General features: G+C 37.9%; 1 protein-coding gene across 1 annotated transcript in view; it reads left to right on the forward strand.

Moving 5' to 3' along the window:
* Positions 1–451: 451 nt before the first annotated feature.
* The window catches only part of LOC108672907 (low-density lipoprotein receptor-related protein 2), a gene marked incomplete at both ends in the record, with an annotated part of 32,492 nt that continues 5,997 nt past the window's right edge, over positions 452–26,946 (forward strand). The window contains 23 exon segments of the mRNA XM_047885155.1: positions 452–583; positions 798–908; positions 6,263–6,367; positions 8,976–9,086; positions 9,396–9,521; positions 10,040–10,141; positions 10,354–10,691; positions 12,320–12,412; positions 12,871–12,928; positions 13,702–13,833; positions 14,254–15,267; positions 15,372–15,716; positions 15,999–16,112; positions 16,437–16,568; positions 17,466–17,582; positions 17,810–17,914; positions 22,181–22,303; positions 22,632–22,742; positions 23,066–23,149; positions 23,464–23,568; positions 23,863–24,000; positions 24,617–24,727; positions 26,203–26,307. Of these exon segments, the coding sequence (XP_047741111.1) occupies positions 466–583; positions 798–908; positions 6,263–6,367; positions 8,976–9,086; positions 9,396–9,521; positions 10,040–10,141; positions 10,354–10,691; positions 12,320–12,412; positions 12,871–12,928; positions 13,702–13,833; positions 14,254–15,267; positions 15,372–15,716; positions 15,999–16,112; positions 16,437–16,568; positions 17,466–17,582; positions 17,810–17,914; positions 22,181–22,303; positions 22,632–22,742; positions 23,066–23,149; positions 23,464–23,568; positions 23,863–24,000; positions 24,617–24,727; positions 26,203–26,307 (3,898 nt within the window).

Genomic DNA, 26,946 nt, shown 5'->3' on the forward strand with positions numbered 1-26,946 from the left:
TCATATAAGACTTGAAAAACGTGCTCATGGTTCGTCATGGATGGTCATGGTTCGCTCGAATACCAGCGCCAGACGACAGTCATCGTGAGGAAGCCTGACCAGCTGCTTCTTTCGGTTATATTAAGCAGATGGGCCCATTCTTCAATGGACTGCCGAAACCGGCTTCTAAATAGCAGCGGGACACAGATGATGGCCGATTAACGCCTGGTTCACCTCAAAGGCGACTCGATAGACTGTGGGGTGACCCAAATGGAGCCTGTATTTCGACTGGATCTGCGTGTTTATATTGCCTAATTTTACGTCACCATAGAAATTATTTAATAGTTTTAACGCACTGCCGACTATTTTGCCGAATCTGTCGTTCTACCTTAACGCTTTGCTTTACTTGATGACAATTTTCATCAAATCAAATATCAGTATCTTGACTCGTGTGTTCTGGTCGGCGGCACAGCTTGCGCTGCCGGGATGCGGGCCTGCGGAGTCGAAGACCATCGCAATAACGGACCTTGTCTACCATTCGCTGAGTTCTGTAACGGCCATTCACACTGTCTGAATGATTTTGACGAGTCCAACAGCATTTGCGGTAAGCTTTTTTCTGTTCACTATTGAACTAGCGATGTTTGATAATTTTCTTATGGGGATTTCATGACCACTTCAGTTCACTAAGTAATGAAATTCATAGGAGTGACTCTTGGAATTATGAAATGCAATTTATCAAGCAAGATACTTCTTTACCTTGGTGATAATTTTGTTCTCAACGTTCGTAATGCAATAACGCATAACAAACTTTTTCTCAGGATGTAAGACTGGCGATTTCCAATGCAAGCTTTCGAAGCTATGCATTGACCAGAAGATGCGTTGTGACGGCAACAACGATTGTCTGGACAATTCCGATGAAGAGGATTGTGGTACGAAATTTTCGAAAAACCTTTTGTGTTTCTCATATATATTTAGGTGCTTAATTAAGTTCAAAATTTATAATTTGGTGATAGGCTCATAATTTTATAATTTGGTGTAAGTCCAAAATTTTATAATAAATTTTATTACTAAATTTCAGTTCATAATGCACGAGATTCGTTATATAGCATATAATCACGGTCTAGAATGGAGCAGTTGTACGAAGTAAGAAAAGTAGGCTTTACACACGGTGGCACAGTTCTCATGAAACTTGACTGCCAAATCTAAGACGACACGAAGATATGCATGAAACATACATTCCAATGAGGAAGCAGGAGCACGTAACGAAAATAGGAATAGGAGAGCGATTTATATGAAATCGATTACGCTAAATTGAGATATAGATAACCTTGACTAAAACTCTGGGCGGCTTGTTTGGATCAGCAGCAAATCCTAATGTTCAAAATTGCATCAAGATGATCCTGGGAAATGTCATGAAATTTAAATCGAAAATGAAAAATATCCGAAAATAATATCAGAAACATTCGTCAAAGTTTGTGTTCGTCACAGTTCATTTTCATGTGCAGGAGTTGTTCTAGCGCGTAACCACGATACTTATCGTGTCGGAATATTTTTAGATTCTAACATTTTATGATATTCAACATAATTCATGTTGTTGAATCATAAAGCAATAGATGGAATGTATGTGGTGAATTATTAAGTTCAAATGTGATTTGCATTTTGGTACGTTAAATTTCATTCAATACGAAAAACTTTAAATTTGCATTGATTGAATTGCAAACTGGGAGCTGAATGGGAGTTCCCAGNATTACAGAAATTATATATCCTGTGCAAAGCCTCCTGAAGACTCGTATATTGATGTGATCTACTTGAGAACTTTGTACTTTTTCTTATATATTTTCTTTTTTCATTAAAATTCCAGGTTCGTTATTTAAATGCAATTATGAAAATGAGGTTCCATGCGACGACCACAAGAAGTGCTATTCAAAATTTCATGAGTGTGACGGCAACCCAGACTGCGATGATGGTTCTGATGAAAAAGATTGCGGAGGTACCTACTTTTCATTGACTGCAGATGCCTAACTATAAATGAATATTTGTGTAATGTTCAAGCTTGATACTGTTTTGTTTTGGCTCTAAAACCTATTTTCCTAGAATTTTTCCTAGAATTTTTAAAATTCATGACAACAAAAATATGAGTGATTTATGTAAGTGTTGATCAACTTTATAAATATTCAGTTTTGTCCCTGTGGCACGTTATAGCAGATGCTCTCAACAATTTTGAAACCTCGAAAGTCATTCAAGAAAATGAAGTTTTAAAATAAAAATACATTAATTGTTATCACCATTGATTCTGGTGTTTTTTTTTTAACTTCATCCATACTCCGCGGTATAGAACAATTTGCGCTTACTTGTCATGAAGTTTTTTCAAATGGACTCCATTCATGAGTATTTTAAATATTGATTTAAAGCCAAGATTATATGATATGATGAATTCATAGAAACCTCAGTATAAAATTCAAAAATACAATAGTTATGCTACTTCTCAATTATGATTTTGATAGCTTGGAATATTTTGACACTAGTGCCGTGTCCAAACGGTTTTGTGTGCGACAACAAGTGCTTCAGTAGACTATTTTTAATTGACTGCTGAAGTGGAGGTAGGAATAAATACTGACGTGTACATTTTTTTGCTTGATGTATTCTGGCTTGCTAATCTATTTTATTAATAAGTAATTGTAGAGGTTTTGGAATTTTACGTGGAAAATAGTTTTCTAACATTATAATTCTATTTTAAACTCTGTGCTTGAAATTCCATACATTAATATACCGTATTATTTCGCGTTACGTTGAAGCTTTGGTTCCTCCCTTAACGAAATTTTCAGAGTGATTAGCTTCTGAATTAAAGACGCTTTTAGCTCGCCCAGCGCGTAAATTAGCGGCTCTATGTCCGCTTTACGCTATGGCTGTACGAGCAGAAAAAATCGTCTGATTAGAATCCTGCCGGTCATAACCGCTAGTTAGCTTGGGGCGATCGTGGGGCGCGCGTATATGACACCTGATAGTTTCGGCACGGACACGGCCGACTTTGGAAAGTGCGTCAAAAAAATGTCTCCTCCCTTCCCCCAAATTGGGAGAAGGGAGGGGATATTTGAATTGCTGCACGCTATATACGAGTATATATATTCAGACTAGACGGAAAAATAGAAAAAAATGTATCACCGCGGCACAATGAAGAAAATGGCCCAGAAACACGAATATGAATTAATCAAATTAGTATCTGAATAATATTAGTTCTTTCAACTTTAAACCTCAAGTTTGCGTATTACCCATAACCAAACATTCTCTAACTTTCACTAGCACTTAACAATGAACACTATCCAGTATTTCCAATATTCAACAACGCTCAATATTCTCCCACATAATCCATGTCCAAATCATTATATCCTATTGACCGGTACCAAACACTCTTATCTATTGCGGGTATCAATCATTTTCAACGTACGGCAGTGCGAAACATTCTCTCGCCATAACCGTTTTTATACCCCAAACATTCGTATATACTGTTAAGCATTCTCCGCAATAACCCTTAATTCAGTCCTCAAAGTTCTTCCAAAATATTTGCAAACAACAGCCTAGTGCATCTTCGGGGCTCAACTTTAACCATTTCCACTTAGCGCAGATTCAATACAGTAGCTAATAATTTCATACCCGTGTTTCTAGTTATGAAATACCTAAAATATAAGGAATTGTTTGCGGTAATGCAATTCAAGCCTGTCTCTTATACACATCTAGATGTGTATAAGAGACAGGCACTAACTTGATTGCAGCTTTCAGTTGTTCACAGTTCATAGCAAGTGAGGATCTTTCTGCATCCATCGTCGGCTGCTGCAATGACAGTTGGTATTGACTTTCACATGTAGTTCTTTACAAGCATCTAAGTTATCAACTGCACTCTAAATTCCTGGAGAAACCATCAAATAAATAGCGGAATAAACGATAGTTATGGAAATCCTCAAATCAAATACGTATGTTGCTCACAGAGAGGCTCCTTGTAAAGTAAATAGTTCATAAGCTATTTTCTGCTTGAGCAATAAGCTCAAGCATGCAGACATATGCCCAAAGCTGAACAGTTCTTTGGTTGAAGAAACCATTCGTCTAGCAAAAAATTTTACCGGGTCTGAAAATACTACTTGCAACTGCTGAAAAATGAAGAATAGAAGCATTTCTAAGTTCTAACGTCTAATACCAATTCAATATTGCTCGATGGAAATTTTCTGAATCTATCTTCGTATAATTTGTAGTTCTTCAGAAATAACCAAATTCATCGTTATACTTGAATGTAACTCCATGATGAAGCCTGATGATACAACGAAATAGAGTAGATAGAACGGAAGAAAAGCAACTAACTTACTTGCGAATAATCGGTATACGCTCTGCAACCTGTTCCATCGTGTTCAGCTGGCCCGTCCACTGCCCAGTAGTGTCGAGTGTTGTCAGTTGGTTAGGTAGGCTAGCATCCTAGGCAATGGTGAGCTTTCGAGTTCCGACTACTCTTAATCCAGTTGACGCGTTGATTTATAGAAATTAAAACCTTAAGCATATGAACAGGAGCAGCTTAAATATCATGCTCGTGTCGACATGCCCAAAGTTGAAAATTTCTACAGCAGCCAAAATCTTGAACACACAAATGCGTGGTCATGATGAATGTCGCCTGCCGACGAGAACTTGAAAAGTACCTATTGCAACGAACTGATCAAATAACAACTGATTTAGAGCATATTCCGCATGAAATCTTCTCTTATTGTCGAAAAAAGAACTTGCATCGTATGATTGCTGCGTTTTGAAAGAAGTGATGGTGAAAGATACACCATACAACTACATCTTATCAATAAAGTATTCGTGGGAAAAACTTAACAAATTTTCCTTCATAATTTAAATTTTCCAGTCAAATACGTCATAATTTGAAGAAATTGTTTAAAGCTCTCTGAAAGCATCGAATTGTTTAAAGCTCTCTGAATGAGACAAAACTATAATAGTACCTTTTCGATAAGCATTGAGCAATGGGCACTCTTCACTAGGTACTGATCGATTCACGGTTCGATCTAAACTGGCGCCTTCCTATTGCTGCAACGGTTAATGCTCTGTCCGGATGGGGGGTGCGGGAGGTAACCCCCCGCATGCACATACCCGCGTTACCCCGTATGGCGGGAACTTCGATTGTTCATGCGTTTACCTTGTTCAAGACTCTGACCAGCCCCATCATGTGGTAGCGTCATCAGCGTTTTACCAGGGGCATCATGACGAAGCTTTACCAGCTGCTCTTTTTAATCATATTACGCAGATTTGGCCTACCGGGCAATTTACTTCCAAAAGAGGCTGGTAAATAGAAGCAAAACACCCTACGTGGCCGACTTGCTCCTGATTCACCCCTAAGCCGAATATAGTTCCTCTAAAACGACCTTAATCGGCACGAAAATTTTGACAGGGAACAAACTTTTTCTCAGGATGTAAGACTGGCGATTTCCAATGCAAGCTTTCGAAGCTATGCATTGACCAGAAGATGCGTTGTGACGGCAACAAAGACTGTCTGGACAATTCCGATGAAGAGAATTGTGGTACGAAATTTTCGAAAAACCTATTGTGTGTCTCAAATATATTTAGGTGCTTAATTAAGTTCAAAATTTATAATTTGGTTATAGGCTCATAATTTTATAATTTGATGTAAGTTCAAAATTTTATAATAAATTTTATTGCTAAATTTCAGTTCAAAATGCACGAGATTCGTTATAAAGCATATAATCACGGTCTAGAATGGAGCAGTTGTACGAAGTAAGAAAAGTAAGCTTTACACACGGTGGCACAGTTCTCATGAAACTTTGCCAAATCTAAGACGACACGAAGATATGCATGAAACATACATTCCAATGAGGAAGCAGAAGCACGTAACGCAAATAGGAACATTTATATTTAAACCACAACAGAAAAAAAAACATAATTTAAGTGTTTTAAATTGCTCGAAGCAGATGCTTAATCTTTTGTACATTGTATTTTTTAGTATCCTCAAAACACGGCTTCTGTTCTATTTATGGTAGTGATGGCTAATTATTGTGCAAAGCTCCGTAAATCTTTGCAATATCGTCAAAGCTTGAAGTCCACTATGTGGCCATTTTCTGCAATTAAATTTTTTGATCAAGATTTGTGTTTTTTAGTAACACACGTATTACTGTTGTGGCATTCGACTTCTTAAAACACTATTTGTACATAGAGCCGGCGGCATATAAATACATCTCATGGCCTAAGCACATGATGACTGAAGTTTTAAATTTTTTTCTCAACAAAGGCTGTGATGCTCACCACCAGTGCGGTGATGGTTCTTGCGTGAGCCGCCACCAAGTCTGTGATGGCGAAATGAACTGCGTTGATGGAAGCGACGAACAGAACTGCCGTGCGTACTCAAGTTATGCTATTGATGCATGTGTACTCTAGTGAACTGTCACATTGTTGGATCAATCATGCATTCATTCATCTCATGATCTTGTACAGTCATTCAATGATTCATCCATCCTATTACCTTGTAAAATAATTCATTCAGCTTGTATTCTTGAACAATCATTCATTAATCTTATAATCTTGTACAATCATTCATTCATCTTGTATAATCAAACTCAACTGGTTTGACTAATTTCATCAATACTTTTCAATCAGTCTCAGTAATTACGTCTATATAATTGCATGTATCTTATCTAAGTTCGATATAATATGGGACCTGTCAGTAGAGCTATATGTAAGCAATGGTTTAGTGCGATTGAAAAATAATAAGATAAGAAAATTTGAAATTGATTTGAATTATGGTTGATCAAGATTATGTCAGAATATATATTTCTGTTACGCGAAGTTGAAGCATAGCAAGAGCTTGATTCAATAGAGTGACTGATCTTTCGACACTATTAATAAATTGAAATAGTTATTTGAGCCGAAGCTTTTTCATCTGTTCATTGCGGAGTAGCATCTTGTGTTCTAAGCGCCTAAAGTCTGCCACTCCCTGCAGCGTGTCCTGCTGGGAAGCGGGCGTGCGGCGTCGAAGATGGCGCGCCCTGCGTGCGTGCCTCGCAGTTCTGCGACGGGGGGCGCCACTGCCGCAACGGATACGACGAGTCACCCGAAGCCTGCGGTGAGACATTACCGACTGTGTGGATATGGAACGACTGTACTAACGATAACCGATAACCAACATGCTTGAAATTATTCCGTTCTTTTCCTCGAGAAAGCTTTCCTCGTTTCCAACTGAGCTACTTAGTTTCATTTCCCACTCATTTGTCTCTAATTACTAGTAATAGATGAATTTTTAATAAATAAATTTATTGATGAAGAAATGAATCTTGAAACTGTTATAATAAGACGAAGTAAGAAATGTTAACTCATATGCGCTGAAAAGAATAATTCATTTTTTTAACATTTAGTTATTGATTATTACTTATGTCAGGGTGCAGAATCGGGTACTTCCAATGTTTGTTATCGAAGATGTGCATCCGAGAAGAATTGCGGTGCGACGGACGGCAGCACTGCGATGACGACTCCGACGAGACTTATTGCGGTAATTTCAGCTCACTTTACAAAGAATAAATGCCCACAGGGACAATATCTTCCTATAAGTTGACTAATAACTCAAACTCATCGAGCTATTTTCGTCTCATTACAATCAACCTGAAAATAATGGTTACAATTAAATAATGCACACAGTATGAAAGTAAACTTTTATTGACATGGAATATAATTCTCTCCAAACAAGTTATCTTACTTCTAAACGTGTATACTAGTCACACAATATGGGGCTTTTTTAAAAGCGCTTGAGTTGATCCCCTTCTTGACTTACTTACGCCTCCAAATAAATGATCATCATTCAACATTTTTTCCTGTGTTTGAATGAACTCAGCTGACGGTGAGAAAGACTTTAGTTTAACCTACCCCATAATGACTAGATTTTATGGAATTTATTTCCTGAACGGAGCCCCTAACTTCACATGACGACCATGTTAAACAAAATTTATCCTTCATTTCGATGAAGTTGCGAACTTCAGCTCGATAATTTACCACTATATATGTGAATTTTTTTAGAATTATCTGACTACATGTAAATGAAGAGTCTTCGCATCTTTACAACCTTAGAAAGTTAGAGTATAACGGGAATCAACAAAATTTTCTGCCTTGCAGTTGAAAAACCTGTTCAATTATTAAAGAAATTTCCACGGGAATCCATACCAGCTGCATGATTACCATTTTGAGAGCCATGAAGAAACGTGAATTATTTAGAGTCCTCATTGATTTTTTCATCGTCATGAGGCCTACGGCTAAATTGCGCTGCTAAAAGATGGATGCGAAATCCATAAGTTTCTCAACATCAAGCAGATTTAATGTTACTACACAACGCTTTGTTGATGTGAGATTGTTCGTTTTTAATTCCATTCCATGTAATATGTCACTAGCCCTGATGCAAAGCATTTTCTCATTGCCCAATCCGACCTCAACGATTGAACAATGGGCACTTCTACTGCTCACCGTACCACAACTCAGCCATTGACCAACAATATATAGAAATATGGTGTTTTGTCATTCATTAGCGTAACAATGTCGTTGTGCTCTAATAATCTAAAGTAGCATGCAAGAGAGGCATCAAGAAATCCCCAGTCGTTTCGATATTTTTCATTGCAAGCTCCTGACCTACCTACTGTATATTAGCTATTAATTTCTTAATGAACATTAAAAAAGCACTACGTTAGTGGAACGCATGTGGTTTTTATTGTTTATTTATAAATGTTTTGAACAATCCACTGTTCCTAACTCCTGTCCGGTAATGTTAACAATCCTGTCCGGCTATTGACCGAAACACGTTTATATTTTGATAGTTAAGATTTTCAGTCGAACCAAACAAGTTCCCGTATCTGAAACGATAACAAATAAATGTCATGGTAGGCGTTGTATCTGTAGTTTTCATGTCAGAGAATCGCTTTGCTAGTTTAATTTTTGAAATAATTAATGAAAAATCTGTACAACAGGCTGCAGTGATGAAGATTTTCAGTGTGCGAAATCTAAGGTCTGTATAAAGAAGGAATTGCGCTGTGATGGCCACGAGGATTGCTCCGACCGTTCTGATGAAGATGAATGCGGTAAGTGTAAAATGTAGGGCACTGTTACCATCAAGCTTCATTGCGGAAGTTGAAAGAATTTTGTTAGAACAGAACTATGCATTCGAAATCGTACTAGATTAGAGCTTCAAATTAAATGCATCTGGCCGAAACTGAGTGAAAATTTTCAAGTTTAATAAAATGTGTGTAAAATTATTACCTGGTTTCTATTTAATGATTATAATTCTAGTATTATATCAAATTTTTGAAAAACGAGAAAATATTTTTATGCTACTTGAATATTCTTTGAAATTTTTCTATCCAACGTTTCAAATAAATTTGTGTTGCAAGATCCTGCATCTTCCCAAACCAAGATCCTCTCTACTCAATTCAAAATAAAGTATGAGCAACGCAAGAAAATTGAGGAGATTCATGATCCCAAGATCTCCGCTCCCCACGCCCTTCTGCCCCAACTTCGTGAGTCTCGTGGTTGGAAGACCATCGAATAAATTAAAATTGTTCTATAGAATCTTCCCATACTCATATTTTAGATAAGCTATGACTTGATTTGTAATTTGTTATCGTGTTTTAAATGAGTTTCACTTATTCGCCCTTGCTCGATCGGATGCTCTTTTCTCAGAAGCCAAACACTGGTTATCCATTATCCTTCATATATCCAAAATATTTGAATATTTAAGTATTTATAATCATTCAAATTTTTATCGATAATTCCACCGATGCCGACATATGCATGAACTCATATGCGTGTATCGTTCTTAAGTATCCATTGAAATGTTCTTAAGTGCACCATTCACATTGGATACAATTCAGTATATCGGGAAACTATAGCCTATATTCTCGCGTACTCATACCTTCCGTAAATATTTATTTACTAGGCAACATAATAAAATAATTTAATAATATTACTAGACAATATATTAGGATATTTAGGCAACGTACCTGTGAATATGTACTCACTTGACGCACTCTTACAGACTGCACGAGTCATGTGTGTCCAGACGGCTTGTGCGTCGCGGAAGAGAACGTATGCGATGACGTCCCGCACTGCAGCGACGGCAGTGACGAATTAAACTGTTGATTACGACGATGCAACTGCTAATAATGATGACTCAGCTGTTGATTACGATGACCCAACTGTTGATTACGACGACCCAACTGTTGATTACGACGACCCAACTGTTGATTACGACGACCCAACTGTCGATTACGACGAGCCAACTGTTGATTACGACGACCCAACTGTTGAATGTTGATTACGACGACCCAATTGTTGATTACGACGACCCAGCTGTTGATTACGACGAGCCAACTGTTGATTACGACGACCCAGCTGTTGATTACGACGACCCAATTGTTGATTACGACGACCCAGCTGTTGATTACGACGACCCAACTGTTGATTACGACGACCCAACTGTTGGTTACGACGACCCAGCTGTTGATTACGACGACCCAATTGTTGATTACGACGACCCAACTGTTGATTATGACGACCCAACTGTTGATTACGACGACCCAGCTGTTGATTACGACGACCCAGCTGTTGATTACGACGACCCAGCTGTTGATTATGACGACCCAACTGTTGATTACGACGACCCAGCTGTTGATTATGACGACCCAGCTGTTGATTACGGCTAGCCAATTGTTGATTACGGCTAGCCAACTGTTGATTATGACGACGCAATTGTTGATTACGACGACTCAACTGTTGACTACGACGACTCAGCTGTTGATTACGATGACCCAGCTGTTGATTACGACGACTCAACTGTTGATTGCGCCGAGCCCACTGTTGATTACGACGACCCAACTGTTGATTACGACGATTAACCGACCTCGTGCAATAGAGAGACACGCTCCGCTCAACAAACCCTTCTTACCCAAACATTGCCAACATGACGACGACCCAAATCAACGGCCTCACCAACAACCTCAAAACTACCGCTGGAAAGAATACCTCGACACCTTCAACCACCACACTACTGAACTGGAAATGGAATTTTAATGACTGAGTCCTGAATGAGCCGTGAACAAACGGTAGCGGCAAATAGGCGCGTGAGACCGTCCCATTTCATTCAATGTCAGTGGGTGTAAAAGATGGCGATTTTAAACTATGGCTACATGCAAAGAATATCTGAATTTCAATAGCATACAACTAATTACAAAATATATTCAATGCTACAACCTAATTATTTAACCCATGATATCATCTATCAACGATTAAAGGCGATAAGGTTTCGATAACAATAAGGCGATAAGGTTTCGATGTTTTTCAATCGTGCCTTTCTAAGGAACAGTTACCAACTATTTAAATTTGATTCTGAAGTGAAATTCGTAGCGGATAGACAGCTCAATACCATATTTATACTGCAGTAATGATTATAGTATTAATACTGTACTACAAATTGATTAGATGAATTCCTACCTCTACGGACTGACAGGAATTCACAAAAGGAAATTTTATTTGCCATTAATATGTCTATATACGTTGTATAAAAATTAAGTAAAGCGTACTAAACTTCTACTTGATGTTGTTAATTATGACATTTCATGTTTAGTCATTGTATCTATATTGTTTTACGTGAGGTGAATCTCGACAGAAATACGATGTTATCGTAATCTTATCAGTGATTTTTACCATTATTACATTTCACAAAATATAGCTGATAACCTCACCGGAATTGAGGCTTACTGTTGATAAGTGAAGCTCACACGGGATTGATCTTCTTCAGGCTGCGGTCTGTGCAAGCCGAGCTGTGCGCTATTGTTGGCTCCCTTCTCAGTGAATGTTTGCTTGTCTAAATAATCGTTTGAGAAAATTATTCTGGATATAATTGAAAACAAATGGACTAAGAGAGTGGCTGGCGTCTAATAGTTTATGATAATTTGATTACTACGAAATTCCGTTGCACCGCGAACAAAAATTAATCAGGATTGTGAACCTGTTAATTCACCAAACAAGATTCGAATGATTCATTTTGACAATTGACTTTATCAGCTCACATCCATGCATTTTTCGCGAAGATGCCAACTCATCTTGAAATGAATTAAGGCTATTTAACCTGAGTCACTCAAAAACGGATTCATAAATTCATGAGCTTCATAAAGCGTTGAGATCTTACCTTCGTTGCAAACTCGTAAATGATAAACTCCGTTTTCGTGCTCATTTATCTTGAATTTCTAACTCATATAGGCACTGCACACCTAACTTGAAAGTTTTATTTCGCATACATTTACCATTTTGTCTGCAGAGCACGATGGCTCCCGTCAGCGAGTGCGGACCAAAACTGTTGCTGATTATTTTGTTGTCTTCGATCCTGGCGCTGCGAGGAACGCTTGCCCAGGTACGATCACAAGCAATAGCTCGCAAAGCATATTATTCGCTCGAAATTCGCTGCACTAATATAAGATATCGAAGATTATCAACAAGATGCATAGTTAGCCCACCGGATTCAAGTTGTTAAGTGGTTAAAACGTGTCCTATGTCAATAAAGGTTTTAAATTGACACAACAAGCGCACCATCATTGGCAACAATACTCATATTTGTTGTCCCATGCATGATTTATTTCATCATGATATCCTGGGCTATTTTGCCTGATATACATCTGGGTTATACTGCGTATTACTCGTGTCCTAATTTTATTTTGATTAGAAAATGTGACTGATTCTAACACTGGATTAGTATCCGGCAAATAAGAGAAATTTCGTCATTACTTTCGGTAAACGATCTATATTTTGCTGTATTTTTATTAAAGCGTTAAGCAGAACTCAATTTTAGCATCGATTTTTCTTATTCATCAGGTTGCGACACTACAGCAACTTTCCTCCATCGGGCCCAAGAACGTGTCGACATCGAATGGTGAGGTGAAATTCAATGCTAAATGATAAGGAATGTTTTGAGAGTGATTTTCTATGAAATAGATTACGCTAAATTGAGATATAGATAACCTTGACTAAAACTCTGTGCGGCTTGCTGGGATCAGCAGCAAATCCTAATCCTGATGTTCAAAATTGCATCAAGATGATCCTAGGAAATGTCATGAAATTTAAATCGAAAATGAAAAATATCCGAAAATAATATCAGAAACATTCGTCAAAGTTTGTGTTCGTCACAGTTCATTTACATGTGAAGCAGTTGTTCTAGCGCGTAACCACGATACTTATCGTGTTGGAATATTTTTAGGTTCTAACATTTTATGATATTCAACATAATTCATGTCGTTGAATCATAAAGCAATAGATGGAATGTATGTGGTGAATTATTAAGTTCAAATGTGATTTGCATTTTGGTACGTTAAATTTCATTCAATACGAAAAACTTTAAATTTGCATTGATTGAATTGCAAACTGGGAGCTGAATGGGAGTTCCCAGCTAATTGTTGGCTCTTACATGACATTTTCTGTATAATGTTCGTTTGTATCGAAATTCTCAACTGGATTTAGTATTCGGAGTAATGAAATTCAGAATCACACCTTTATGAATCAGGATGACAAGACGCAGGATAACGGTACTTTCAAATTACAGAAATTATATATCCTGTGCAAAGCCTCCTGAAGACTCGTATATTGATGTGATCTACTTGAGAACTTTGTACTTTTTCTTATATATTTTCCTTTTCATTAAAATTCCAGGTTCGTTAGTTAAATGCAATGATGGTGAAAATGAGGTTCCATGCGACGACCACAAGAAGTGCATTTTAAAAGATCAACTGTGCGACGGCGAACTAGACTGCGATGATGATTCTGATGAAAAAAATTGCTCAGGTACCTACTTTCCATTGACTACAGATGCCAATTTACAAATGAATATTTGTGTAATGTTCTAGCTTTATTCTGTTTTGTTTCGGCTTTAAAACCAGATATTTTCCTAGATTTTTTAAAATTCGTGACAACAAAAATATAAGTGATTTATGAAAGTTTTGATCAATTTTATAAATATTCATTTATGTCCCTGTGGCAAGTTGGAGGATGCTCTCAATAGTTTTGGAACCACGAAAGGCATTCATGAAAATAAAATTCTCAAATAAAAATACTTGAATTGTTATCACAATTGATTCCGGTGATTTATTTTAACTTCATCCATACTCCGTGGTATAGAACAATTTGCTCTTACTTTTTACTTAAATACAATAGCAATGCTACTTCTCAATTATGATTGTGTTAGCTTGGAATGTTTTGAAACAGTGGTGTGTCCACACGGCTTTCTGTGCGACAACAAGTGCTTCAATAAAGCAGATCAATGTAACGGAATACCGGACTGCCTCGACATGTCGGATGAAGCTAACTGCACGGAATGTTTCGGAAACTCAACAATTTGTGATGGTTCCTGCCTCATTATGAACGACTCTCTTCACTGCAGCGGAATTCCGGATTGTTCAAACATCTCCGACGAATTAAATTGTAAAGAATGCTTGGGTGAATCTTTTCTTTGTAATGGCACTTGTAAACCGAACAATGACTTGCGCCGTTGCAACGGTGTATTAGATTGTACGAACAAACTAGACGAATTAAATTGTAAAGAATGCTTCGCTGATTCCTTTCTTTGTGATGGCGCTTGTAAACCGAACAATGACTCACGCCGTTGTGACGGGGTTCCGCAGTGCAGTGAAAACCAAGACGAGCAAAGTTGCAGCAACTGCACAGGAAAATCTTTCTTGTGTAACGATACGTGCCTATTACAGACTGATTTCCGCCGGTGTAACGGACAATCGGAATGCAATAGCAGCTTAGACGAAGAAAATTGCGCAAATTGCAAAAATGATTCTTTTTTCTGCCTCGGCAAATGCATTTTAAATATGGACGAGCGTCGATGCAATGGGGTAAAGGATTGCATTGGGAATTTTGATGAAATATACTGCACGACTTGCAAGGGACAGTCCTTCTTCTGTAATGGTTTATGCGTGCTTGAGAGCGCTTCCAGCTTCTGCAACGGCGTCGACGACTGTGCGGACGCAGCAGACGAAGCAAACTGCCCATCGTGCCTTAACTCGCACTTTACCTGTGATGGAGTGAACGTTCACTGCAGTGACCCACGACGCTGTAATGGAACATCAGAATGCACAGATCGAACGGATGAAAAAAACTGTTCAGTTTGTCACGATGGAAGTCTTCTCTGCAACGGCTCATGCCATCTGAACCGCCAAGCGTGCAACTGGCACCTCAACTGCAGTGATGGATCGCACGGGCAGAATTGTTCATGTAGGTATAATTTTGTTGCGTCTAAGAGACATGAAAAAATGCATGATAAGATGCTTTGTAAAACGATATGGTTAAAACCTTATTTATTCATTCCCTAATTTCAGCACTTATTACGTGCGGAAAAGACGAGTTCTTCTGCGATGATCTCTGCCACCCGAACTCTGTGCGTTGCAATGCCACTGCCGAGTGCAGAGATGGCAGCGATGAAGCCAATTGCACCTCCTGCGCCGACGACTTTTTCGTGTGCGACGAACGTTGCGTCGCTACCACGGATTCTCGACGCTGCGACGGCGTCGTCCAGTGCACGAACGGCACCGACGAAATGTCGTGTACCGCCTGCACTGGAAATTCGTTTCGCTGCAACGACAGCTGCCTTCCCATCACAGACGCACGCTACTGCGATGGCTTCGTGCAGTGCAACGGCTCCACTGACGAAAACAGCTGTCAAGGTACGCTAAATAAGTTCTCAACTCTATATCCTCCCATATAGAAGTGAAAACTTACTTATTACTACCACGATTGTACGCGAGCGTATTGTTCTGAGCAACTCGGTAGAAATTATTTTAAAGTTTGTTCATGCTAGCGAAATACTGTTTTTGCTTCTTATTATTGGTATTTTCATGAAAAGATTTCTTTAATACTTTATAATTTATTCGAATAAATAAATAAATTGCTTCAATGGAATCTTCGTTTAATCTATCCGAATTTTGCATCACTTTTCTCCATCCTAGGCCTAGGGCATTGTGGTGTTCATCACCGGTGCTCGGACGGAAAATGCGTGAGCATGTATGACGTTTGTGATGGCACTGACGATTGCCTGGACAGCAGTGACGAAAAAAATTGTTGTGAGTTATTTTCTAGTTAAATTAATATAAAGCATTTTTTGGAGTTTTGTATGGAACAGTAGCAGCTTGCCGGCACGTTTACAACCCAAACCTAGCAAAACCTTCGTCGTGACTCATGCAATATTTCCTCTACATTTGGTTCGTTCTCAGTAATAACTGCAGTTCTGTTAAGAAGTTCCACGAATTCGCAATATGTAACATCGTACTGCTTTCGAGGATATGATAACTTTTGCTGTAGTAAACTTGTCTGGTGTTGCATTGGCAGATGCAGCTTCGTGTTATGTAATTGTACGTTCTCTATTTCTTGTGCCATCATAACTGCAGCGTGTCCGAAGAATCACCGGCTTTGTGGAATCGAAGGCTATTATATCAGACAGAAATGCATTCCCAGTGATCAGTTCTGTGACAACAACGCTCATTGTTTAAATGGCTACGACGAGTCTCGAAGAGCATGCGGTGAGTGTTTGCTCTGTTTATTTCTTCGGTAGACTATTTTTAATTGATTGCTGAAGGAGAGTTGTGATTAAATACTGACGTTTACATTTTTTGCGTCTGATGTATTCTGGCTTGTTAATTTCTTTTATTCAAAAGTAATTGTAGAGGCCTTGGGCTTAGACTTTATTTTATTGTTCAATTATTAGGCTTTTGCCAAATGCATACGTTGCTAATTTAAGAAGAATAAGAAAATAAAATTTTACGAATATTTTCTATAGTATTGGAATCGAGGTTAGACATTTGCGGAAAGGAAAGTGTCGTATGAACGTATACTTAAAGGCTGCGTCACGTGTCTTGATAAACGCATCTCACTGAGCGGAAGATTGATCATTTCCAGCACTTGAAGTGAACATGTTCTAGGTTCCAAATGTTGGATGAAAGTTCACTATGTGATATGCGTGCAATATAGTATTTTAATATGACTGTAAGTTTCAGCTGATCACAGAACCTGTGAGCTATCACTATAGCCATAACACCATCGTATAGATACTTACCAGAAAACTCGGCTCGTACTTCGGGTGATCGTGCGTCCCGTTAGTTAATTCTGGACCACCATTCAAGTTTTCTTATGGAAAGCTGAACACTTTCTATCATATTCGTTCGTTTTTTAAGTTCAATTGGCAAAACCACTAGAAATACAAGAAAGTTAATGAATTTTAAATCGTTTTCGACATATTAGAGGAATTTCAGCACAAGAAAGAAGTCTCTCCAATTTTTCTCATTTCCGATGAGAACAAATCCTTCCTCATCATCGTAAATTCTCCGATGCTTCGTTCATTCTATCTTGACTTGCTAAATTGTGTAGAATGTTGTACTTATACATTGGGGAATTTAATTATTTATTTAATCAATGTACAGGCTGCATAAATGGATACCAATGCGAATTATCGAAGTTCTGCATTCCACGCTCTTTGCGCTGTGACGGTAAAGTTGACTGCGAGGATGGATCTAAGTCGGACGAAGAAAACTGTGGAGGTGGGGACTTCGTGCAATTACAAGATAAAGTTTATGTGTATAAAATAATTAAAACTTATTAAGAAAGATATAAATTGTTGAGATATGACGAAAATATTCGTGTGTTTGTGATCGATAATCTTATAACAAAAATTTAATCCTAAATTTCATATTCGAATGGTAGACTATATTATCATATGAGCTTCAACCAAACTCAATATAATTCTCCCATGCCATTGTTGACTCAGAGTGCAAAGGCCACCACCAGTGTGGTGATGGTTCTTGCGTGAGCATCTTCGATGTTTGCGACGGTGTGGAGAACTGCCGCGATGGCAGCGACGAACGCAACTGCTGTGAGAATTTAATACTGAAAGGGTTTTATATGTTACGTTGCAAATAATAGTTTTATAACATTTTGATTCTATTTTAAAACTTTGTGCCTGAAATTCCGTTCAATAATATACGGTATTATTTCGCGTTACGTTGAAGCTTGAAAGTTCCTCCCCTAACGAAATTTTGAGGATGGTTAACTTCTGAATTAAAGACGCTTTTAGCTCGCCCAGCGTTTAAATTAGCGGCTCTACGTCCGCTTTACGCCCCCTTCCCCCCAAGTTGAAGGGAAGTGAAAGGGCGTTTGAATTGCTGTTGGCTATATATGTATTATATATATAGAATAGAATAGAATAGAAGTGTCGGCGTTGAAGAAATAGGCCCATGGCCTGTTGCCGATTCTTGAACTTTTCGTGACTTGATTCACAAGGGATCCGGCCTTTGGAACCCGATCTTTCCATAACTGACGATTGATTGAGATAGCTGCTGGACTTATTGCCTGCTCCGTAATTTTCTAGGCATTTTAAGACTGAACATATGCTCCTGCATAGCTTCGTCTAGTCTGTTTTTGAAGATGTTCATACTCGGAGCTTCAACGATGCTTCAAATGCAGCCAGAGGTGGGCAGTAGCGCGCTACATGTAGCGGAAGCGGTAGCGGCTCTACATTTAAGGCAATGTAGCGGTAGCGGTAGCGCCCGCTACATATTCAAGTAGCGATACGAGGTTTTGCCGCTACAGCGCTACCGCTGCATTCATAGATAAAGCTATTATAGATTTTACTTAAGGGGACCGGCTACCCTCCAACAAAACTTTTTTTGTTTACAGACGGATCGTTTTGAAACTTGGTACACGTATGTAAAACAGAAATTTAAGACCTTCTTGTTCATGTAAATATAAAAAATGAAAGAAAACGTGGAATTAATAGAAAACGGCAAATAAGGGGTACTCTAAAAAAGTTTATAACTTTTGCAAATCACATGCTACAATGTCGAGACAAATATCATTCGATTTGTAACAACAATATCTAGCGACTGAAGAGCCCCGATTTTTGATTTTCCTCATCGTTTTTTTCGCGTTCTTCCCATTTTTTCACATTTTTACCCACCCTCCCCCCACCTTCCTCCCCCTCCCATATATAAGTCAAACCATGCACATTTAAAAAAAAAGGCTTCTAGAGTCGCTAGGTGTTGTTTTGGTATGGTATGTCTCTCATTGCCGTAGCTTGAAAACTGTTGGAGTTATAATTTTTTAAGATGGCGTTTTTTGGATTTTTAAATTGTTCAGGGGAGCCAAATAAAATAAAATTCATTGAAAACAGAATAATATGCCCAAAAAGTCTTAATATTGTAGCCCAAGCTTTCCCATTGCCAATTATTTGCATTCAAGGTACCAGCACGCGTCTTTAGACCTATTTATGTTCGTTTAACGTGGATAATAAGCTATAAATGGGACTTTTTATATATAAATATATATATAAAATATTCATTTTACATAACTTTACAACTGCATTACGCAAAAACTATTGCATGAACATCCATGGTAGTAGCTTTGTTAAACGCGTCTTGTTTGTAGCTTTCAAACGAGTGCACACTTTGCAATTAACCTAAATAATGACATATAAATACCATTTATTTGTAAATAATGATATAAAATGATCATTTTATAAAAGTTCAAGACTACTTTACACAAAAAAGTATTGCATGTACATCTATGGTAGGTAGTAGCTTTGTTGAACGCGTCTCGTTTGTAGCTTTCAAACGAGTGCAAACACTTTGTAATTAACGAGAGTAATTATCTATATATACAGATTTAATTCAAATAAATCTTTGTACATATTGTTAAAAAATGTTCATATATATTTTTTTAAAATTCTCTTACGCAAAAATTATAGCACGCACAGACATGCGGTAAACTGCGTTAGACGCGTTTTTTCAGCAGCTACAAAATGAGTCAAGAAAACGGTAAAGCCAAAATTTCCGAGTTTTAGGGTAGCCGGTCCCCTTAATAGTATTAAATATTATTTAAAAAACAGCATGATACATACATAACATAAATTACAGAATAAAACTGTACGAAAGATTTCGGTGTAATGTTGTCAACCTCAGCCTGTTACTAGTGTCAACATGTTAGTTGTTACTTGTTAAGTTGTTACCAGTTACCACTTACAGGTTTTTTTTTCATCTTTCAGTTTGCTTACAGTTATTTTTACACAGTTATTTTTATGTTTCACCTTCCTACATGGATGTCTACTTTAATCTCCCAATCTCAAAAATAATCCTCATATATATACAAAAAAGACTGATTTTTATATGTATGTGTGGATAATTTCTTAGATTGGTAAATTAAGGTTCACATCCATGTAGGGAAGGTAAAACATATAAATAACTGTAACTTTTTTTTACTGTATCTAACCCTGGGGTAACCCATAGTAGTTCGGTTAGGTTAATTGCAATAAATTTGCATTGATATATTTTAAAAATAGTTTATTATCATTAAATGTTAATGAGTCAATCCCAATAGCAGAACAATAAATATTTAGAGATTTCCAATAATTTTGGCCATTGTAGCGGCTAATGTAGCGCGCTACATTTTACTGTAGCGGTAGCGGTAGCGCCCGTTACAATCTAGTGGGTGTAGCGGTAGCGGTAGCGCCCGCTATATTTAGAGCATGTAGCGGTAGCCGTAGCGCCGCTACATTTCCAAGTAGCGCTGCCCAGCTCTGTATGCAGCCTAGACGGAAATATAGGAAAAAATGTATCACCGTGGCACCATGGAGAAAATGTCCTAGTAACACTAATTTGAACTAATCAAATTTGTATCGGAATAATATCAGTTATCACAACTTTCAACCCAAGTTTCCGCATTACCCACAACCAAACATTTTCTAACTTTCACAAGCACTCGACAATCAACATTCTCCAATATTCAAAACCGCTTAATATTCCCCCACATTATCCATATCTCAAACATTCTACCCCATTTTCCCGTACCAAACACTCTTACTGATTGCGAGTACAAAACATTTTCCACGTACGGCAGTGTGAAACATTCTCTCACCTTAACCAGTATTAAAACTTGTCTCATATTCGCCAGCACAAAACATTCACATATACTGTTAAGCATTCTCCCTCAATAATCAGTACTCAGAGATCTCCCAAAATATTTGCAAACAACAGCCTAGTGCATCTACAGGGCTCAACTTTAACCATTTCATGTTAGCGCAGATTCAACATAGTAGCTAATAATTTCATACCCGTGTTTTTAGGTATGAAATACCTTAAATATAAGGAATTGTTTGCGGTAAAGCAATTCAAGGCGAGACCCGAGTGCATTCCTACTTCCTCCTCCATGCACGCGCAACATCCAGTGTACTTTACTATGTAACGACTTGTCATTTCACGATAGTAAGTTCCGTTCAGCGAACTGTTTTGCACGGGTCCATAAAATTCTGCCAACAGCGGCTGTAAAGACGAATAGAACTATTAGCACCCGCCTGGATTACCTTTTAAATTGTAGTTGGAATCTGTTGCCTTTTTAACATTGCCATGTTCTATGCCAATTTCAGAAATTTATCCTCTAATAATTTGTAATTCTTCGAAAATAACCCAATTCTTAATGACATTAGATTTCATTCTGGCAATAAAAAACTTATTATACAATGGAAAAAAGCACCTATAGGACTAATTACGGGAAGCGAGCAGCATAGTTACTTACGACAGCGCTCTGCAACTTCATACATGTTTTACTTGCAGCGGCTCGGTGGTGAAGACATCTGGGTGCTAATCACGCAGTCGACTAATGCTTGACTTTTGGTTCCACAAATCGATTTAGCTACTATAGTGAATTAGAACGTGGGGCATATGAACACGCGCAGCTCAAATAACACGCTCATGTCAACATACAGTGGGGGGAAATAAATATTCGTACACTTGAAAAATCGTATTTTAATGTATGTAAGTACACAAACTTAACAGGAAAAGTGATTTAAATTATGTATAGAGACGCATAGTATTCAAAAATACCATCAAAAGAAATTATATCTCAATGCAACAAAAAACAATGCAACATGTTCACTTTTCGGGTGAAAAAAGTATTCGTACAAAACAATAAATTCGCATTATTTTAATTTAATACTTGGTTGCATACCCTTTATTCAGCTCAACAGATACCAGTCTATTTCTATACGTCTCGACCAATGATTTGCAGATGCTGACTGGTATTTTATACCATTCTTCTTGGCCTGTCTCTTATACACATCTAGATGTGTATAAGAGACAGCTCCCTGCAGCGTGTCCTGCTGGGAAGCGGGCGTGCGGCGTCGAAGATGGCGCGCCCTGCGTGCGTGCCTCGCAGTTCTGCAACCGCGGGCGCCACTGCCGCAACGGATACGACGAGTCCCGCGAGGCCTGTGGTGAGACATTACCGACTGTATGGTATGGATAGGGAACGACTGTACTAACGATAACCGATAACCTATTATACGCTTGAAATTATTCCGTTCCTTCCCTCGAGAAAGCTTCACCTCTGCAGTCTCGTCGTTTTTAACTCAGCTATTTGGTGTCTTTCTCACTTATTTGTTTCTAAAAAATAGTAATAAATGAATTTTGAATAAATAAATTTCTTAGTGAAGCAATGAATTTCGAAACTAGAAAAAACAATAAAAAATGTTAGCTCTATTGAGCTGAAAAAAATAATTACATTTTTTCTAACATTTAGTTATTGATTATTACTCGTGTCAGGGTGCAGAATCGGGTACTTCCAATGTTTATTATCGAAGATGTGCATCCGAGAAGAATTGCGGTGCGACGGACGGCAGCACTGCGATGACGACTCCGACGAGACTTATTGCGGTAAAATTTCAGTTCACATTGCTTACAAATAATGCCCACGATAATAATATGTTCTAATATGATAACTTAAATAATATAAAGGATTATATAAGTTTTCTATTCACTAAAATCCCTCAAGTTTTCGTTTCATTACAATACTGGTAAATATAATTAATTAGTGTCTACAATATGATAGTCAGTATAATTTCTTTGATACGTAATACAATTCTTTCCAAACAAGTTATCTTATTACTAAACGTGTATACTAGTCACACAATGTGGCTTTTTTAATTAGCACTTACGTTTTTCCCCTTATTCTATGGTTGGTTAATTACCTATATCAGATGGAACAAAGTGGACATATGGCAATAAAACCTGCCCAGAAGTTGAGACAACCTCGACGGCTCCGTTAGTGCCCGAAAATAATGGTAAATATCGGGCATAATCAACGTGTAACAATATTCCTTCGGGTTAATTAATGGTAAAATTGGCCAATGAGTAGTCATACTATTTAATCGTACAGATAATTTGTTGATTTATGATAATGTTGATCGTAAAGTCGGCAGCATTTTGCAATCAACCATTCAGCACTAATGATGAAGAACTAAGGCCGTCGATAGACATTTGACTTATAGTCAGGGAGAAAATCAAAAAAATTTGTTCGATATTACACTGATTATAACTTTACCTCTATGTCTAAACAACTTAAGTTAACTAGTTTTGATTTGGTATTCTGGCTAAGGTTGTGGTGTTCACCACGAGTGTGGTGATGGTTCCTGCGTGAGCCGCTACGAAGTTTGTGACGGCATCAAGAACTGTTGTGATGGCAGCGACGAACGCAACTGCTGTGCGTACCGAAGATTTACATTTGTAATGCAATGAACGGACGCAATTTTGTTCATTCAACCTCAGTGTTCATTCATTTTGTTCATGTTTTGTTTTATTCATTCAACCCCAGGTAATACGCTGTACGTATTACCGTCCCCAGTGACCGTATTATTATTGATTGGAAGCGTGATTGTGATATTCGATATCGACGAATCTCAAGCAAAATCATTCTTCTAAGGAATGGAAGTACAATTTTGTACATAGATATTTATGAGCCGACACAAATATCATGCTAATATTCCCTATATAATAGCTTGCAGAGCAGGCAAACGAGCCTGTGGTATTAATAAAAGCAGTTTGCCGGGGGAAACGGACTGTGTACGTACAATCCAGTTCTGCGATGGTAGCAGACACTGCCGAAACGGATACGACGAATCCATGGAGGCCTGCGGTGAGCCTTGCCTATATTTTGTTCATTAACTTCCAGCTCCAGGCACTGGAACGAACTCTATTTACTGATGGAAAATCAGTTGAAAATAAAATTGGCAACTTTCGGTGTCAGAGTTTGTGAACTATTTTTTTTTTCCTGCGGAACAATGCAGGTTTACGGTATTTTTCTGCTGGAAATGTTTGAGTGACCAGTCAAATTAATGCATAAAAATGTCTAAAGCGTCGTTATTTCCTATAGTTTACTATATATTCATTTAGGTTGCAAATGTGTAATCTTGCCCTAACATTTCAGATGTCGTTTGTTTGTGCAGCATATCAATGAGACCACTCCTCTAGTTCGTGCACTGTATCAATTTACAACTATTGGACGAGATGCACTGCATATTGGTTTCAATGGAAATCATCTATACAGCATAATTTTGAAGTGTTATTCTGTATTAAGTTATTTTCACAGTCCATGAACACTAAGCACCATTTCAGATTTTCTGCAATTACGTTCGCAGCCGTTTTAACGACACTGTAAACTGCTAAAAATTGTTTTCATTACAATTTATATTTTTTTAATTCGTTTTCCTTGCTGATCGTTTTTCACAATTTAACTTTTTTTCCAAAACCAGGTTGCGGCGAAGGTTTCTTCCAGTGCTCGCTGTCCAAGCGCTGTGTGGAAGTAGATTTCCTGTGTGACGGACGCGAAGATTGTGACGATGGTTCTGATGAAAAATCTTGCGGTATGATTCGCTCTAACTTATTTTCATATAATTTCTTGGTTAACTTAAAATTTCATAATTTCAAAGGTTCAAATAAAAAACCCGAGTGACTTCAAGAAGACTTGTGTGGTACAGGTACTCCAAATAAATGATCGAATGGACTAAAAGTTCAGGTAAAACAGTGAAGCTAAATGATGCCGCATCATTTTTTTCTGTGTTTGAATGAACTCCGCAGACGGTATGGAAGACTTTACTTTAACCTATCCCGTAACGACTAAATATTATGAACTTTATTTCCCTAACGTAGGCCCTAACTTCACATGACGACCATGCAATAGAAAATTTAACTTTCATTTCGATGGAATTGGAAACTCTAGCTCAACAATTTTCCATTATATTTGAGAATTTTGTATAATTATCTGACTGCATGTAATGAGGAGTCTTCGCATCTTTACAGCCTTAGAAAGTTAGAGAAGCAACAAACTTTTCTGCGCTGCAGTAGAAAAATCTATTCGTTTATTAATTAAATTTTCAGTGGAATCCATACCAGCTTTATCATTGCCATTTTGAGAATTGGAGTCATGAAGAAACATGAATTATTCAGAGTGCTCATTGATTTTTTCATCGTCATGAGGCCTACGGCTAAATTGCGCTGCTTAAAGATGGATGCGAAATCTATAAGTCTCTCAACATCGAGCAGATTTAATGTTACTCCTCAACGCTTAAATAATGTGAGCTCGTTCGTTCTTAATTCCATTCCATGTAATATGTCAGGAGTCCTGATGCTAGAACATTTTTTCATTGCCCAATCCGACCTCATCAATGGGCAATGGGCACTTCTACTGCTCACCGTACCACAACTCAGCCATTGACCAACAAAATAGAAATATCATGCTTTGTCATAGTGGCATATCAATTTCGTTGTTTTCTATTAATTTAAAGTATAGCGTGCAAGAGTTTTTACTTACATAAAATATTTGCCACTGGTCTTCTTGACATTATTGTCCGGAGGCACGTTTATGCGCCTCCAAACTTCGTACGTATATCTACCTGTTCCTGAGGACAAGGATTCGTTGACTAAGTGCATGAGGGATAAGTAAGACACCATCTGTCTAGAGAACTTATCTTGATATGGGGTGGTTATATGAGAGTTTTATTATTGGTATAAGGATAAGACGTCGTTCGTTAGGTAGGAGTAGCTCTAAGTAACGAATGTTATATTGCAGCGTAACTGGCAGTTACTGGGCCTTAATTACTAAGGCTTCCAGCCCTTTTATAGAATCACGGCTTCCGCCCACTACTGAGGTCTTGATCGCGTGATGTGTCACGTGATGTTGTCAATGCTGACTCAGGTCCAATACTATTTCATTAATCTCTATCACGTCTAGTGTATATTACGTGTCAATTACATATGATCTAATCTTAGAGACTTAGAATATAATTATAATGAATAGAATGAGACCCTGATTGACACCGAGCATTATTGACACCCTCAGGTTGCGGAATTCACCACGAGTGTGGCGATGGTTCTTGCGTGAGCCGCTACGAAGTCTGCGACGGCATCAAGAACTGTTGTGATGGCAGCGACGAACGCAACTGCTGTGCGTATACATTAGTGACAGCTATTAACTTGCATTAATTATCATCATTAACGCGCTAATGAGGAGACGAACATTACAACAAGCTGAACATAGTTTTATGGTCATGATGACGGTAAATCCATTAATTTTGTTATAAAAATTTTACTTAAATCATGATCCAGATGCTAAAAATGAATGTGTGAGACTAACAAAACTTATTTCGATTGGAACAAAGTATTTTCGTAGTCGGACTTGAATAGAATGGGACTAATGTTATTATTTTGCCTACGATTCGTCGCATCCAGCGTGCGGTGACAAAAAAAGAATGTGTGGCATCGAAGACTTTACAATATCCAAAGGAAAAAAATGTTTCCTGTTCTCCGAGTTCTGCGACGGCAATCGTAAATGCCCCAACGGCTACGATGAGTCTAGGAGAGCTTGTGGTGAGTAATATACACTTCGGCTTCAACAATTTGGGACATTTTTTGGCACGTGATATAAATGAAAAATCTATCTTGATCACATGTGGTGTGCAAGAGATTATGTAGCTTTATTTTCCGATTAGTGTTTTTCTCCAAGGATCACTAGCGTTCAATATCCGAAATTTGAATTAATTATTCATTGCGTGAATCATGATAAATATCCCTTCTTACTGTGCTA

This window comes from Hyalella azteca, unplaced genomic scaffold (genome assembly GCF_000764305.2).
Source record: "Hyalella azteca isolate HAZT.00-mixed unplaced genomic scaffold, Hazt_2.0.2 contig17102, whole genome shotgun sequence".
In the NCBI taxonomy this organism is placed as follows: Eukaryota; Metazoa; Arthropoda; class Malacostraca; order Amphipoda; family Hyalellidae; genus Hyalella; species Hyalella azteca.